Genomic DNA, 14355 nt, shown 5'->3' on the forward strand with positions numbered 1-14355 from the left:
GTTTGTTTTACCTAAACTTTGTGGTGTGTTTTGAGAAATATGGTTCTCTTTTCGTGTCTTGTCTGCAAAAGCTACATAAAGTAATGGATTAGTACATTGATCGCCAATTCAGCTGATTCATCTGTTTTATTAGACTACTTGATGACAAGGCAGGAGCCAGGAGGAAGAGAAACTGTTAAGCGTCGTTACTTTCAATAAAACGTCTCTTTGTTTTTTGAATTTTTGTCCTTAACTAGCTAGTTCTTAACCCCAGTCTTATTTTACTGCACACGTATGTGCATTAAATTTTTAGCATGTTTGTTTTTGCCCTTAAAAGTGATATTTCACTTTGTCATGTAATCAAGTTTTTAAATTTTTTTTTTGTTTGTGTTTTTATCTTAACACAAGTGAAATCCACCAGGCAGCTAATATTGATCCGACTAACATTAGTTGACTTGTACTATTGTTTTTTTAATGTGTGATTGCTAAAAGAAGAATGTGAAAATTTCACTTCTCTAAACTGAAACTTCACTTCTTGTTTTCCCTCCTGTAGCAAAAGATGTTAGACCCCCGTTATGTTTACTTTTTGGTAACAGTAAAAATTCAGACTTAAGTGAAATTCTTAATGTTTCACCTGTTTCCCATTGACATACTTTCTATAACAATACTTCCTGTATGTTTTTTAATCTTTTTGTAATAAAAAATTTATTTATTGAAGTAAAATACTCTGTATGGTCATTTGTCATAGCCCTTACAAACCTGCGGTCTTGAGAATTTGAGTTGTCTTTCAGTTTGATTGGCTCTTGAAGATAAAACGTAGCATCTCTCGAGCTTGCATTACAAAAATTATGTAGTGCTAGATAAAATATATTATTTGAATTAAAAAATGCTGTTGTAAAATTACTCTTTAGGACTTTAGTCAAATTTAATGAATAATTAAGCAATTGGAAAATTGTTATCCTAAAGACTGGTGCACCTCTGCAGGGTGAAGATCTAGCCAGGTCTCACAAAGCTGATGGTAATAGCAGTAGTTTAGCTGCGAATTGTATTTTCTTTCGCTTTGAAATGTTCCCCAAGTGGCAGTTAAACCTATTAAGTGTTGAAAATGTAGCATGTTCATCCTGAGGGATGGCTTATTCAAAACTTCCTGTTTGGCCCTGAGGACGTTGTTGCCTTTATCTAATCCACTCCCCTCATTCTTAGACACAGCAGGATGTCATATTCATTGGCCAACTAATGTAGTCACACAACTAAGAATCTCAAACTACTTCATTTCTTTCTGTCTTATTTTTGTTGAAACGAGTGGTAAATTTGCCTTACACTGGATGAATGGTTTGTAACTTCTAGTAATTTCAGTGATAAAATGGCAAATGGTGTAGCTGTTTGTTATGAAACCTCACCTACAAGAGCAGTGCCGTGATGCACTGGTTAGTACTGCAAGAACTTTTCTGGTTCACTGGGGCCTTTCTGTGCATAGTTTGCATGTTCTCCTCTGAGCCTGTGTGGGCTCCCTCTAGGTGCAGCTTCCTCCCATGATCCAAAGTCATGCTTGTTAGATTAATTGGTGATTAAATTGGTTATAGATGTGATTGTAAGGTTGTTTGTCTCTAAGCGCTTACCCTGGGTACACCCTGGTGACTTGTCAAGGGTGTACCCTGCCTTCGCAATATGTAAGCTAGGATAGGCTCCAACATCCCTTCAACTTGAAGTGATGATTTTCTTAACATGCATCCATGTTCAGAAAATGGATGCATGCGTGTTTTTCCAGATATTCCCATTAGTAATAGTTGTAGTGTGCATAGGATTCCAGACCACAGCAGGGGAAAACACTGCAATTAAGAAAACCTTTCAAAGATAGCTGAACAGAGTGAAGTCACATGGAGTCACTAAACTCGTAAAGTCAGATGATTAGAAGAAAATGAGAGCAGATTCTCCACAGCACAGAAATTAATGAACAGTACAAATATGCTTTGGTCACACTTTTATTTAATTCTATAGTGACAACAACTATTTGTTTGTTTCACTTAAGGGTTAAAGTAAAATCCATATAGACTGTGATTTGACTTTACATACAATACAGTATATCAAAGCCCTATAAAACCTGAAAGACACTGAAATATACTGACAGGATATCATTTAAAGTAGTATGGTCAGCCTTAACTAAGTTATTTCTTTACTAATAAAATGCACAATTTTATAAGAATTAATTATTTGTATCTTCTTTTTCTTAATTTTTAGACATCTATCATCCCCATCAAATCACAGTACCACAAGACAATACAATATTTCATGATTTACGTGTTTAAAGTTTTACATTAATTGTCATTTTATTTCTTTTTAATCACGTTTATGCTTTGTCCTCAGGAACATAGAGCATAGGCATTTTATTAAGAGAGCAAAGGTGCTCAGAATAACCAGCACAACTGCAGCTAAGAAAAGTATCACATCTATAGAGTGGTAGGAATACCAGGGCAGTTTGTAGGATTCAGTTCTTAAGTGAGCTGCACCTTTGTGTCTCATGACGAACTCTATCCAGAAGAGGGCATTGTCCAGTGGCTTTATTGGCTGATCTCTGTGCAGCCTGGAAAGTCTCTGCATGTTCACGCCGTAGGAGGGATCAGTCAGGACTTCCATAATACCTTGAAAGAAAATGTCTTCATTCATAGTAAAAACATCTATGACTTTCCCTGCTCCTCTTTCTTTGATTCTAAGTAAATTATCATGTTGATCAAAAACCAGAGGAAGTCCTAAAATAGGGACTCCATGATAAATAGCTTCTTGAACACCATTTGTTCCCCCATGAGCCACAAAAAGTTTTATTTTAGGATGCCCTAATAGGTCACTCTGTGGCATCCAGTCCACCAGCAAAGTGTTGTTACCCAGAGTGCCTGGCCTGTCACCTATATACCGCCAAATGACTTTCTGGGGTAATTTTGCAAAAGCTGCAGTGATCGCTTCAGCTAGGTCAGGGGGTAGTTCTCCAATCAAAGTTCCTAGAGACATGAGGATCACACCATGTTCTCCAGAACTCTGCACAAAGTCCTCCAAATGTTGTGGAAGCGGTTTTGCTGGTTTGCACTGGAACCCTCCCATATAGATAACATTAGGCATGGTGGGGCGAGGAAACTCAAACACAAAATCCACTCTCATTAGCCACAGGTCAGCTTGAAACATGGATAAGTAGTCTGTGTCTGGACCAAAATATTTTTCAATGAGGTTCTCATAATGTGGTAGCAAATACTGGGCAATCTGATGTTCTGCGAAACCAAAAATTAGGACATTTAGCAGCCTCTCAAAAAAGCTCATTTTATCAGATAGCTCACTCCCTACTATGGGAACATAAGAGAGAGGAGATGGTGCAATTGAAAAATGGCCTTCACCCTGACTAGTCCATCTAACATTAAAAACAAGAGGCAACTTGAGGTATTGGGCAAGTATGGCACCTGTTGGTGTGGCAGGATCTGTCAGGACAAGATCATATTCTGCATCCTTTAGTGACTGTATAAGCTCTTTGTTTTCAAAAAGCCCTTCAATCAATTTGCTTTGTTTCTTTTGCACTTCAGAGTTTTTTTTTGCTAGTTCCATTTCCAGTTTAAAGCGTTTCCAGACAGACATCCCTCCCTTCTGGATGTCCAACAGTTCCGCAATAAATGCTGTTAAAAAGTCTTCATCAAACCCTGACTCCATATCGAGCGTAATTGAAGTATAGAATGGGGAGGATTCCTTGATGTACCAGCTGTCTGTTGAACGCACAACGGAAACCTGGTGGCCCCTTAGATGTAGCTCCTGAATAATGACATTCATATTTACCCAGTGGCTCCCATCGACTGGAAAAACAAGCACTTTCCCAGCATGAACCAATGTTGGGCAGAGCCAGCAGAAACTAATCAGAATGCAGGTCCAGTGCATTTTAATTCTAAAGGTTGGAAAAAAGCTCATTATAGTCTTCTGTTTTATTAAACAATTACAACAATTAAACAATTGTTATTTTCATTTTATGTTAATACGTTTTATGACTGTGTGTTTGCTGTAGTATGTGCAGCCTTCTCCAATCAGCTTAATAACAAAAATGTAAAGATCAATAAGCTTTAAAATAAAACTTTGAATGTTTTCAAGTAGCCTGTGAAGTCTATAAAGTAACTTAGGTTTTTGCATATATAAGCTATTAAGTTAAGTAACCTGTGTCCCTGAAGAGAATCCAAACCACAGGAAGAACAATTAACAATTAACTTGAAAATACATATAACTACCAGTCCCAAAAGCTATTACGTTTTTGTAGGTAAAAGTAGGTAAAAATATATTGTTACCTTTTTTAGCAGACTGTGTAATTTCAAATTCAGTTTTGCCGGAGAGACCAACATGCACCAACCATTAGAGTTTTAAACCTAAGCAGGACTTTGGTACTGCAGTATCATGTTCTTTTAAGCACAGGTGATAAGAAAGTGCAAAGGGGAGGTAACGCAGTATTTGATGTTTGTCGTATGCCCATTAGTTACCAAATTAAGACTGAATAAGGAAAACCTTGTTTTCAAAACTGAAGGGTTACAGATGTTTAATGCTACAGAGGAACATATACCATAACACATACATGGTGCAATAAGCTTTTGTTTTATTGCAATTCTGTAATTTAAATTCATACAAAAACGAAGGTAACTAGTTTTGTGGTCCACAGTCCTCAAGTGTGTTTTTTTCTGATTTGGAAAATCCATACATGTTATAAATAATCCTATCAGAAAAATATACAGATAAGTAGATTTTTTTCTTAGTGATTCCCAAAGTGTAGCCAGCACCACCTGATGGCCCACGAAGGTACTTCAGAAGACTACAGGAGGTCATGTAAAATAAGCATACAGGATATGTATATTTGCATACATATTTGCACATATTTGATTTGGCAGATTTTTATGCCGGATGTATCTCCTACCGCTCTTGAACCAGGGATCGTGTTTTAGACAAATGTGCAAACCACTACTGATCTTTATAATAAAGAAATATGAAAAACAGTTAACTTATATGATGACTTATATGATGATCAACTCAAGTAAAGATGGGCTAGAGAAGATTTTGGGTGCAGCAGTATGAACACTGGGACTGGCTGAGACAGTACTTCTGGCAAACTGGGAATGACTGAGAAAGAAATCAGTTTTACTAACCACAGCCAATCTGACTGTGCTGTAACAATGTATCAACATATGAAAATGACTTTTAGTCCAATTTTGCTTTTCTTTTCAAGCACAATCTAAAACAAAACCATAGTAACATGACAAAAAAAACCAATGTAAGTAGTGCACTTGTTAGTAAAAATAATATGACATCTAGAGAGTAGTAGAAATACCAGGGCAGTTTGTAGGACTCAGTCCTTAGATGAGCTGCACCTTTATGTCTCATGACAAACTCAATCCAAAAGATAGCACGATCCAGTGGCTTCATTGGCTGATCTCTGTGTAGCCTGGAGAGCCTCTGCATGTTTATTGTGTAGGATGGTTCATTAAGGACTTCCTGTATTGCATTTTTAAATATTTTCCTGTCGAAATCTGAAACATCCAAAACCTTCGCAACACCTTTTGCTTTCATTCGGGATAAGTTGTCAGCTTGATCAAAAATAATGGGAATGCCAACTATTGGAATCCCATGATATATAGCCTCATAAATCCCATTAGTTCCCCCATGACTTACAAATAGTTTAATACTTGGATGTCCTAGCAGGTCATTTTGTGGCATCCAGTCGACTAATAATGTATTGTTGCCTAGAAGGGCTGGTTTGTTACCTTTATACCTCCAGATCACTTTCTGAGGTAACTCGCCAAAAGTTGCAGCAATCTCTTCAGCTAAGTCAGAGGGAAGTTCTCCAATCAAAGACCCTAGTGACATAATGATAACTCCATGATCTCCAGAACTCTGCACAAACTCCTCTAAGTGTTGTGGAAGAGGTTTTGCAGGTTTACACTGGAAACCTCCCATATAAACAACATTAGGCATGGTGGGTCGTGGAAACTCAAAAACAAAGTCCACTCTCATTAGCCACAAATCTGCAGCTTGAAAAAGGGAGAAATAATGCACACCTGGTCCAATGTAGCGATTTGACAATACAGAATAATGTGGTTCAACTATTTGCTTGTACAGATGCATTCTCGTGATGTAAAATAACATGTTCTGGACCCTCCCAAAGAAGGTCATGTGATCCGTTAACTCTGAAGGTGATAGTGGAACATAGGAAAGTGGAGAGGGTGCAATAGCAAAGTGGGCCTCACCATGAACAGTCCATCGAGCATTGAACACCAATGGCACGCCAAGGTAATGTGCCAGCAACACTCCTCCGCCATTAGCAGGATCTGTCAAAACCACATCATACTTGGCATCTTTTAAGGACTTCATTAAATCTTCATTTTCAAAGATGAACACAATCACTTCACAGACTTTTTTGTGCAGTTCATAGAATTTGTCTTTTAACTCCATTTGTAAAGCAAAGTGAGACCATGCAGACCCCATGCTTCGCTTAATTTTAATAACCTCAGAGACAAATGCACGAAAAAAATCTTCATTTCCACCACCATCAACATCCACTGTGATTACATTGTAATGTGGAGACGTTTTACTGATGTACCAGCTGTCTGCATTCCGAATCACTGTCACATTGTGTCCCTGCAATTGGAGCTCTTCAACAAGTACTCTCATGTTCACCCAGTGGCTTCCATCATGTGGAAATACCAGAATTTTTCCAGAATGTGCGACAGGAATAAAAACAGTCAAAAAAGAGAGGATGGAAGCCAGTGACAAAAACATCTTCAAATCTTCATAAGCGCTGTGTTCTGAAATAGAAACAGAGGTGAAAAACAGGACACACATATCAGAGAGTTGTTACAATGATATCACAGCAAATGTGTGCACAGTGGCCAATGATATATCAGGATAACAGAGAGCTGCAGTGATTTTCTATTCAATTGTCTCTTTATTTGCATGAGAAAATTCCTTCTGACAGCCCTCACGTGTATGTAGCACATGGAGCCCTCTCAGGAAATTAGAGTGCTGTGTGGTGCCAAGAGCTCTGCGTGCATTCTGTGTCAGATCCCAGTGTCCCTGAACAGAAATTATTTTGTAAGCGTGACTATGTTTGGCATCTTCCTCTTAAGAAATTAAGTAATCTCTGCATGTTTAACAGATCAAATGCATATGTTTTCTTATATATTTTAAAATGTTTGGATTTAGTTTAGGAGATTTATAATCTCGCCACTACCTGTCATGGCACTATCTGGCAGTGGAGCACAAAAAAAAGAAAAAAAAGAAAACACACACACAAAACAAAACAAAAACAAAAAAAACTGGTAAGGGTAGTTTTCCACACTTTCTTTTGTGTCAAACCAAAAATAAAAGCTATAAATGTTATGGTTACATCACAAACTTGGTTGGCATGTCAACAAAGCAGTCTCTTTAAAGTGCTGTGACCCAGATAAAAGCACTGAATGCAAGTCATTGAAGATGACTGATGATTTTTTGGTTTCAGATGTTCCTGTTTAACCAGATAAGTATGCAATGAGCCAGAGATACAGTGTTCTGAACTGAAAAAAAGACTTACAGTAGCTATGTAGATATGGTTAGGTATTTTTGTCTCTCTCACAGCAAGTGAACAGTGTCTCATAAAACTCAATGGGCCCATGTGCATTAGAACCCCCAGTACATGCATGTAAAGGAATCACTTTTTAAGTGATTCCTTTACATGCATGTCTCTAAAAATGACACTGACATATTGACAAAGATTGAAGAATTTAGATAGCAGATTAACCAACAAAGCATATAAAAAGGGTAACTGTTGACACTTGTCAAGCATATCTTAGCAATGACAGTTGTGTGAACACACACATACAGACACTCACTAAAATGTTCTCGGCAGTTAGTGCTGTGTGTTTGATATATAATGCGAGTCATGCTGCATGTGTTATATAAACCTACTCAATCAGTACAACAAAAAACAAACACAGCCAAATAATAGCATAAATAACAACTTAACTTACAGTTAAATGCTCTTAGTTTTGTTGTACGTCTCCTTCAAACTGACAAGGCACAGTTGGAGTGGGTTAAGTTGAAACAAGTGAAGGTGGAAGAAAAAAACAAGACTTTCTGTGTTTTTTTTGTTGTTTTGTGTTTTTTGTCTTTTTTTGGCCGCACCCCTGCAGTTGTGCAAAGCCTGTGACGGTTAAGTTCTTGTCTGTTTAAAAGGAAGTTGCATTTTGGACATTTCAACCCAAAATATATTATATTAATAACTATGCTGATCTGAAACGATGAGATTTTAACCAGTCTGCAAAATATTAACACATTAACACTAAAAAATAAACAATTATCTCTAAAATGACTATCTTGAATTTGGCTCTAGAATAAAAGGCAGGCACTGATCCAAGAATTATGTGTTCATATAGACCTGTGCACGGTTGTAAATAGAGACTCTTCCACTTGTGAAGCATGTTTATTGTATTCAATAAGTCACGCTTATAAAGTCAAAAAGGTCATTATCACTATGTCTAACCACTTAGCCTGAGCGCAATCTATCAAATCACTAACCCATCTATCCAATTAACTTTAATCAGCTTTAACTTTAATAAGAATGGGTATAAGCGCTTCAGTTTCAATTTAACAAGCCTTACTGCGTGACAACAGCCCTGCAGTTACTACAAGCGTTCCACACCTAACCATAGCTTTGCACAAGTTTCATACAGCACTTCTTCTTTTTAAACTTACTTGAAATTCGTCTTGGTTAGAAAACTATGAATTGGTGCATTACCGCCACCAGCTGTGGGAAAACAAACCCGACTCAAAAACATTTGAGTCGGGTACTGATACTGAATACTCGGTAATACTCAGTAATGTAATTTCTTTAGTTCTTTTGCAAAATATATAAGGTCATATAATTATTTAAGAAATAATTAATTTTTTATTCTTCTGATCAGTGTTCTCGCATTGGCCTTAGTGATTACATTTTCCTATGTTGCGCTTTCTTTGTGTCACTAATACATTGTGTAATCCAAACCCGAGTCTCGCTTTATTGTTTAGCTTTATTGTTACTATTCTTCCGCGATTCGATGTTTTCATACTGAAGCTGATAGGCTTCATGTGTGTGCACACTCCTCACCAGTGCTGGGATCGTTACTCATAAAAAGTAAAGCGTTACACATTGCTCCTTATTTGTACACACACACAAACGCGCACAGAGAGAGGGAGAGAGACGTCGCTTTCTTCACTGATTGCATGACCACAAAACCGACAACACAAAGCTGAATACCAGCCTAAAGAAACCTCAAAGCTACTATTAAAAAGACGTAGAAATGGAGGCTACAGAGTGCTCCTTACTACCTTTGTTGCCTGTTGAAGATCTTCGCTAGTTCTGAGCCAGCATGCTGTCACTGCAGATGCTTGGAACGAGCCGATGTTGTGTTGGCAATCCAATACAAGTGTTTTATGTCGTGCTGTTGCTCTTAATAATCACGTGCTTGTCCTTTAACTAAAAATGAAACGTATTGTCCAAACCTCTACTCCTCAAAAGTTGTAGACTACTCCACCCATGGACATACATTTATGTATGTCTATGGCTCCACCATTTCCTCCTCCCTACACAGGAACCAAAATCATAGTGTCAACGGGCAGGAAGAAGACACGTTTTGTGCTTTTTGTTGCACTTTTTATTCGCTCGGCGTACTGAATAATCATTGTAACCAAAGTAAGGCCTAAATGTTACCCGATGTGATTACCGAATTTAGTACTGTAACGCGTCACGTTAATGAGTTATGACAAAAATGCAATGTGACGAGAGGAACGCGTTACCCTGCAATGTGACATGACCGGTCTTGATTCAATTTTAAGTTACATTTACACCGACATTTTTTGTATTTCAACTGAATGCTGCATTCGATTAAAGTAAAACTGACAACCATTCAGTTGTTCATTCATTGATTCATTTTCTCATATGACTAAAAACACGCGTGTCCAGAGCATTATGCCAGTGCCATTCTGTCATTCTTGGCATTAATAAGCGACTGATCTGACAGCGCTTACAAATTAAATAGAACATTTTCTGTAATTCAAATGGGATCATTACTCAGATTTGCCTGGCATGAGATTATCATTTAAAGTCCCATCAACGGAGAATTCCTCTCAAATCTCTTCATTAAGAAGATATGTATTGTTTGTCAAACATAGAGGCAGTTGTTTTCCCTTTTAAACAAAGGCAAAATATAACAAAACTACATATATTCAGGTAAAGATACAAAATGGATTTTTTTTTCATTGATTATGTTTAACTTGTTAGAGTTAATCCACTCAGAATTATTTTGAAACACAGACTTTTAATAACGATGAAGTTTTTTTTAATAACAACCTCATATGAATGAGGTACTCAAACAAGAATGAGAAGTTAAAATGACACAATGCATTATCAAATCCATCTGTGCACTGATCATTAGTCATGTTTCACTTTATATTTGAACATCCCAGTGTATATACACCTAATAAGGTAGAAAGTGGTTAAAAGCACAAGCAGCATAGCTCCAGCCAGGAACAAAACTACATCTACAGAGTGGTAGGAATACCAGGGCATTCTGTAGGACTGTGCTTTCAGGTGAGCTGCTCCTTTGTGCCTCATGACAAACTCTATCCAGAAGAGGGCGTTATCCAGTGGCTTTACTGGCTTATCTCTGTGTAGCCTGGAAAGTCTCTGCATGTTCGCCCTGTACGAGGGATCACTCAGGACTTCCTCTATGGCCTTCAGGAAGTTGTTGTCTTTGTCCACTGTAGCTAACGTAAGTATTTTGCCTCCTCCTCTCTCTTTCAGACGTAGCAGGTTGTCATGTTGGTCAAAAAACACAGGTATACCCACAACTGGGACTCCATGATAAATAGCTTCTTGGACTCCATTTGTTCCTCCATGTGCCACAAACAGTTTTATTTTTGGGTGTCCTAAAAGGTCATTCTGTGGCATCCAGTCCACCAGTAAAGTGTTATTACCCAGATTCGCTGGTCTATTACCTTTATACTTCCAGATGACTTTCTGTGGTAGTTTAGCAAAAGCTGCAGCGATCTCATTTGTTATATCAGCAGGAAGTTCAGTCACAAATGTTCCCAAAGACATGAGGATGAAGCCATGGTCTCCAGAACTCTGCACAAAGTCCTCCAAGTGCTGAGGCAGAGGTTTAGCAGGTTTGCACTGGAACCCTCCAATATAAACAACATTAGGCATTGTGGGCCGTGGGTACTCAAACACAAAGTCCACTCTCATCAGCCAAATGTCTGCAGCAATCATTAACTCATTAAAATCATGACCAGGCCCAAGATATTTGTCAGTTAATTTCTGGTATACTAGTCTAACTAAGAGGTCATTTTGTATTTGGGTTATAATGTGCAAAAGCATGTTTGTAACTCTCTGCAAAAAGGTCATCTTGTCAGTATTCCCTGCTCCTGTTATAGGAATATAAGACAATGGTGAAGGAGCTATGGAAAAATGTGACTCTGCAGCTATAAGCCAGCGAACATTATAAACCAAAGGAAGGTTCAAATATTTGGCCAGAATGATGGCACCACCCCAGCAGGGGTCAGCAAGTAGCAGGTCAAACTTGCTGTCTTTCATTTTTCTTATCAAGTCGCTGTCATCCATCATTGCTGTTACTACTGCACCTACGCCTTTGTGGGCATCAATAAATGTGCCAAACATTCCCACACTCATGTGGAGAAAACTAATCAAGGGGAGGGCTCCTCGTTCAAATTCTATGATCTCAGCTACAATCCTTGTGATGAATGTCTGATCCAAGGTGTTTTCCACTGGAACTGTAAAGGCACTGTAATAAGATGAGTTATCTTTTATGTACCAGCTTTTACTAGAACGCAGAATGGTGATATTGTGTCCTCTAGAGTGCAAAGCCTTTAGTAGAATTTCCATGTTTATCCAGTGGCTGCCTTCAGAAGGATAGACCAAGATGTTGCCTCCTTCACAGGCTTTGGGAATTAGGATGAGCAGCAGGAAAGCAGTGCAGCAGCAGAGGACCCTCATCTGAAATTCAAAATCAACTTACTGGCATAAAGAAGGTCATTTGTAAAATCAGAGTGTAAATGTAGTGATATGTTACCCTACCTACCTAAAAATAAAGATAGCTAGACAGGGATGTTCTCACACAATTTGCAAACACTATCTGCAAGTTCGAATTAAGTTTTCAAACAGAAAAACAGATTATAATGTCCTAATCTTTTTAAAAAAATGTTTGAAAAATTCTAACTGTGCCTCTATAGGTTCTCTGGGTACAACAAAGGGCTTATTTTGAAATTCTAGATTGGCTGTAGGTGGGAATGTGAGTGTGAATGTTTATCTGTCTCTCTGTGTTATCTTTGTGGGTAGACTATATGCCCAGTGTGTATTCCTGGTCTCATTCAAATTCAAGTGTAGTAGAAGCCCCAACCCAAAAAAGGCCAAAAAAATGTCAAAAAATAAAGAAAAAATTAACTTTAAATCCATGTCCAAACAATGTTATTGCTAGGCATTGTAAAACGGTTGTTAATAATTGTTTAAGATGTTTTAGAGAACATTTTCCTACCTTTAAAATGAACATTCCAAGAAGTAAAAAATTAAATCTATATTTTTTAAATTGCTGCTAAAAACATGGTATGCTTTCACTTTATTATAGCAAATTTTACTTTTTTTTTTTTAACTTTTTAACAACAGAATACTATTTGTATTGAAAGTCAGTCCCCCACATAAAAGGGTTAATATGTTTAAATGTATGCATAGTGCAGCATTTAAACAGTTTATTGAGTCTGAAAGCTTTTCTACTTACTGTAATATGAATAGTTTCTTTATCCAGCAAAGGTCACGGTGATAAGAGAACTGTTGTTCAAAGCACCAGTATGTTGAACGTGACATGTGTGTATTTGTACTCTCCAGAGGGGAGGAGCTGAGCCACCATGCAAAAGGCACTATTGCCCATTGCCTCAGTAGACCCTTGTAAGGCAAAGTGCATAACGGTATCAATCTGTGTGCAAAGAGCAGTGATACGATAATGAGGTTATACATTGACTAAACACTAATGTAAAGGACAAAATAAGTGCATAACGGTTTATGAGAAAATACTGTGTGCGAGAAAAGAAGGCATGGAATGAATTATCGTTATAGTCTGGCAAGTGTTAATATAATGTAATCACATTCAGGACATGGGACAAACATGCTACACTGTGAACAAATTTAGGTATGTGACCGTGTGTGTGTGTTTTGTGTGTCTGGTCCATGAACTTCTAGCATACTCATTAACATCACCTCATCTGTAAACCCGGAAAGAATATATCACGCTTAAAACACGTATATGTGATCATCTCACTTACGTTGTGGAGTACATCGTGAATATGGTGTCGTACCTACTCTTCGCATTACTCTCCTTCTTAATACTTATCAAAATTGTTCACTGCACTTTGTGGATACGTATTAAAGTGCTAGTGGCAAGCGATTGTAAACTCAATAGCGGAACATATACTTAATTTGAAGGATAATCCTATTCAAATAAACAAAAGTTCATTCCTAGTGTCATTCTAATAGTTATGCTTGTTTCAAAACAAGTGCGGATCTTATTAATTCACTTGCTGTATATATTGTATACACACAGATAACCATACAATTGTTGAAATTTTAAGACTAACTTTATGGAACTTTTGGTACCTTGTTCACTCATACAAGTTTCCAAGGTGAATTGGGTGGAAATGTGCTGTTGATACAGTACGCACCCAAATTTGTGAGGTGAACAAAAACATTCGGTATTTTATAAAGAGTGGTTCAAATTTTAGGAAAATAGTTTTAGGCAAGAATATCTTTAGGCATGAAGTTTTTCTTCAGCTGACTTGTTAAAACACAAACAACTACAGGGTGCTAACATACACTCAGTGTTTAACAACCATTTTAATTCATCTAATCCTAGTTTGTTCACTATATAAACTAAATTTCTTTATAATCAAAGCACTTATAGAGTAGGTGGCATAGATTGTGGTCATGGCATTAAACCAATTCCACCACATTAAGGGTTCAACTGTTTTACAACTGCTGCATCGCTTTGCTGTATCAGAAAAAACAAGAAGCAACTGATTCTTCACCTTATTACTGATTCTGGTAATAAACTCAATTTATGGATAGTGAATTATATATCTTTTCCATATGGGCAGTTACCCCATTTTTAAAAAATAGCGTCTTCGGGTTTTTTTCTTCTCTAATTCAGTTGCAATTTCATTCCATCGTTAAAGAGACAATATTACTTCCTCATTTTTCACCATTGTAAACTTCGAAAGTCAGTGTGCTTGACCATTGCCTCAGTAGACCCTTGTAAGGCAAAGTGCATAACGGTATCAATCTGTGTGCAAAGA

At 37.4% G+C, this 14355-nt stretch overlaps 3 protein-coding genes across 5 annotated transcripts; all 3 read right to left on the bottom strand.

The window, feature by feature from the left end:
* Positions 1 to 1911: 1911 nt before the first annotated feature.
* Positions 1912 to 4475, bottom strand: LOC102303791 (UDP-glucuronosyltransferase 2B17-like). Its single transcript, XM_042218633.1, has 2 exons — positions 4287 to 4475; positions 1912 to 3895 (listed from the first exon to the last, which is right to left on the bottom strand). Exon 2 carries the CDS (start codon positions 3886 to 3888, stop codon positions 2317 to 2319), a length of 1572 nt encoding a protein of 523 aa, XP_042074567.1. The 5' UTR covers positions 3889 to 3895; positions 4287 to 4475; the 3' UTR covers positions 1912 to 2316.
* A 132-nt stretch (positions 4476 to 4607) lies between these two features.
* LOC102303271 (UDP-glucuronosyltransferase 2C1-like) lies at positions 4608 to 10233 on the bottom strand. Of its 3 annotated transcripts, none has more exons than XM_042218622.1 (2): positions 9325 to 10233; positions 4608 to 6788 (listed from the first exon to the last, which is right to left on the bottom strand). In XM_042218622.1, the coding sequence occupies exon 2, from the start codon at positions 6760 to 6762 to the stop codon at positions 5185 to 5187; it is 1578 nt and encodes a 525-aa protein (XP_042074556.1). In that variant the 5' UTR covers positions 6763 to 6788; positions 9325 to 10233; the 3' UTR covers positions 4608 to 5184. The 3 variants fall into 3 exon arrangements, with proteins under 3 accessions (XP_042074556.1, XP_042074562.1, XP_042074560.1); XM_042218628.1 differs by having other exon boundaries at positions 9322 to 10233; XM_042218626.1 differs by lacking the exon at positions 9325 to 10233 and adding an exon at positions 7989 to 9315.
* A 60-nt stretch (positions 10234 to 10293) lies between these two features.
* Positions 10294 to 13002, bottom strand: LOC102301071 (UDP-glucuronosyltransferase 2C1-like). The gene is made up of 2 exons (XM_042218620.1): positions 12789 to 13002; positions 10294 to 12010 (listed from the first exon to the last, which is right to left on the bottom strand). The coding sequence occupies exon 2, from the start codon at positions 12008 to 12010 to the stop codon at positions 10427 to 10429; it is 1584 nt and encodes a 527-aa protein (XP_042074554.1). The 5' UTR covers positions 12789 to 13002; the 3' UTR covers positions 10294 to 10426.
* Positions 13003 to 14355: the final 1353 nt, after the last annotated feature.

This window comes from Haplochromis burtoni, unplaced genomic scaffold (genome assembly GCF_018398535.1).
Source record: "Haplochromis burtoni strain Fernald_Lab_line unplaced genomic scaffold, NCSU_Asbu1 Contig_2, whole genome shotgun sequence".
Classification (NCBI taxonomy): Eukaryota; Metazoa; Chordata; class Actinopteri; order Cichliformes; family Cichlidae; genus Haplochromis; species Haplochromis burtoni.

Excerpts from the sequence above, each read along its gene's own strand:
- LOC102303271 (XM_042218622.1), bottom strand. The coding sequence starts at position 6,762 with ATGTTTTTGTCACTGGCTTCCATCCTCTCTTTTTTGACTGTTTTTATT.
- LOC102303791 (XM_042218633.1), bottom strand. The coding sequence starts at position 3,888 with ATGCACTGGACCTGCATTCTGATTAGTTTCTGCTGGCTCTGCCCAACA.
- LOC102301071 (XM_042218620.1), bottom strand. The coding sequence starts at position 12,010 with ATGAGGGTCCTCTGCTGCTGCACTGCTTTCCTGCTGCTCATCCTAATT.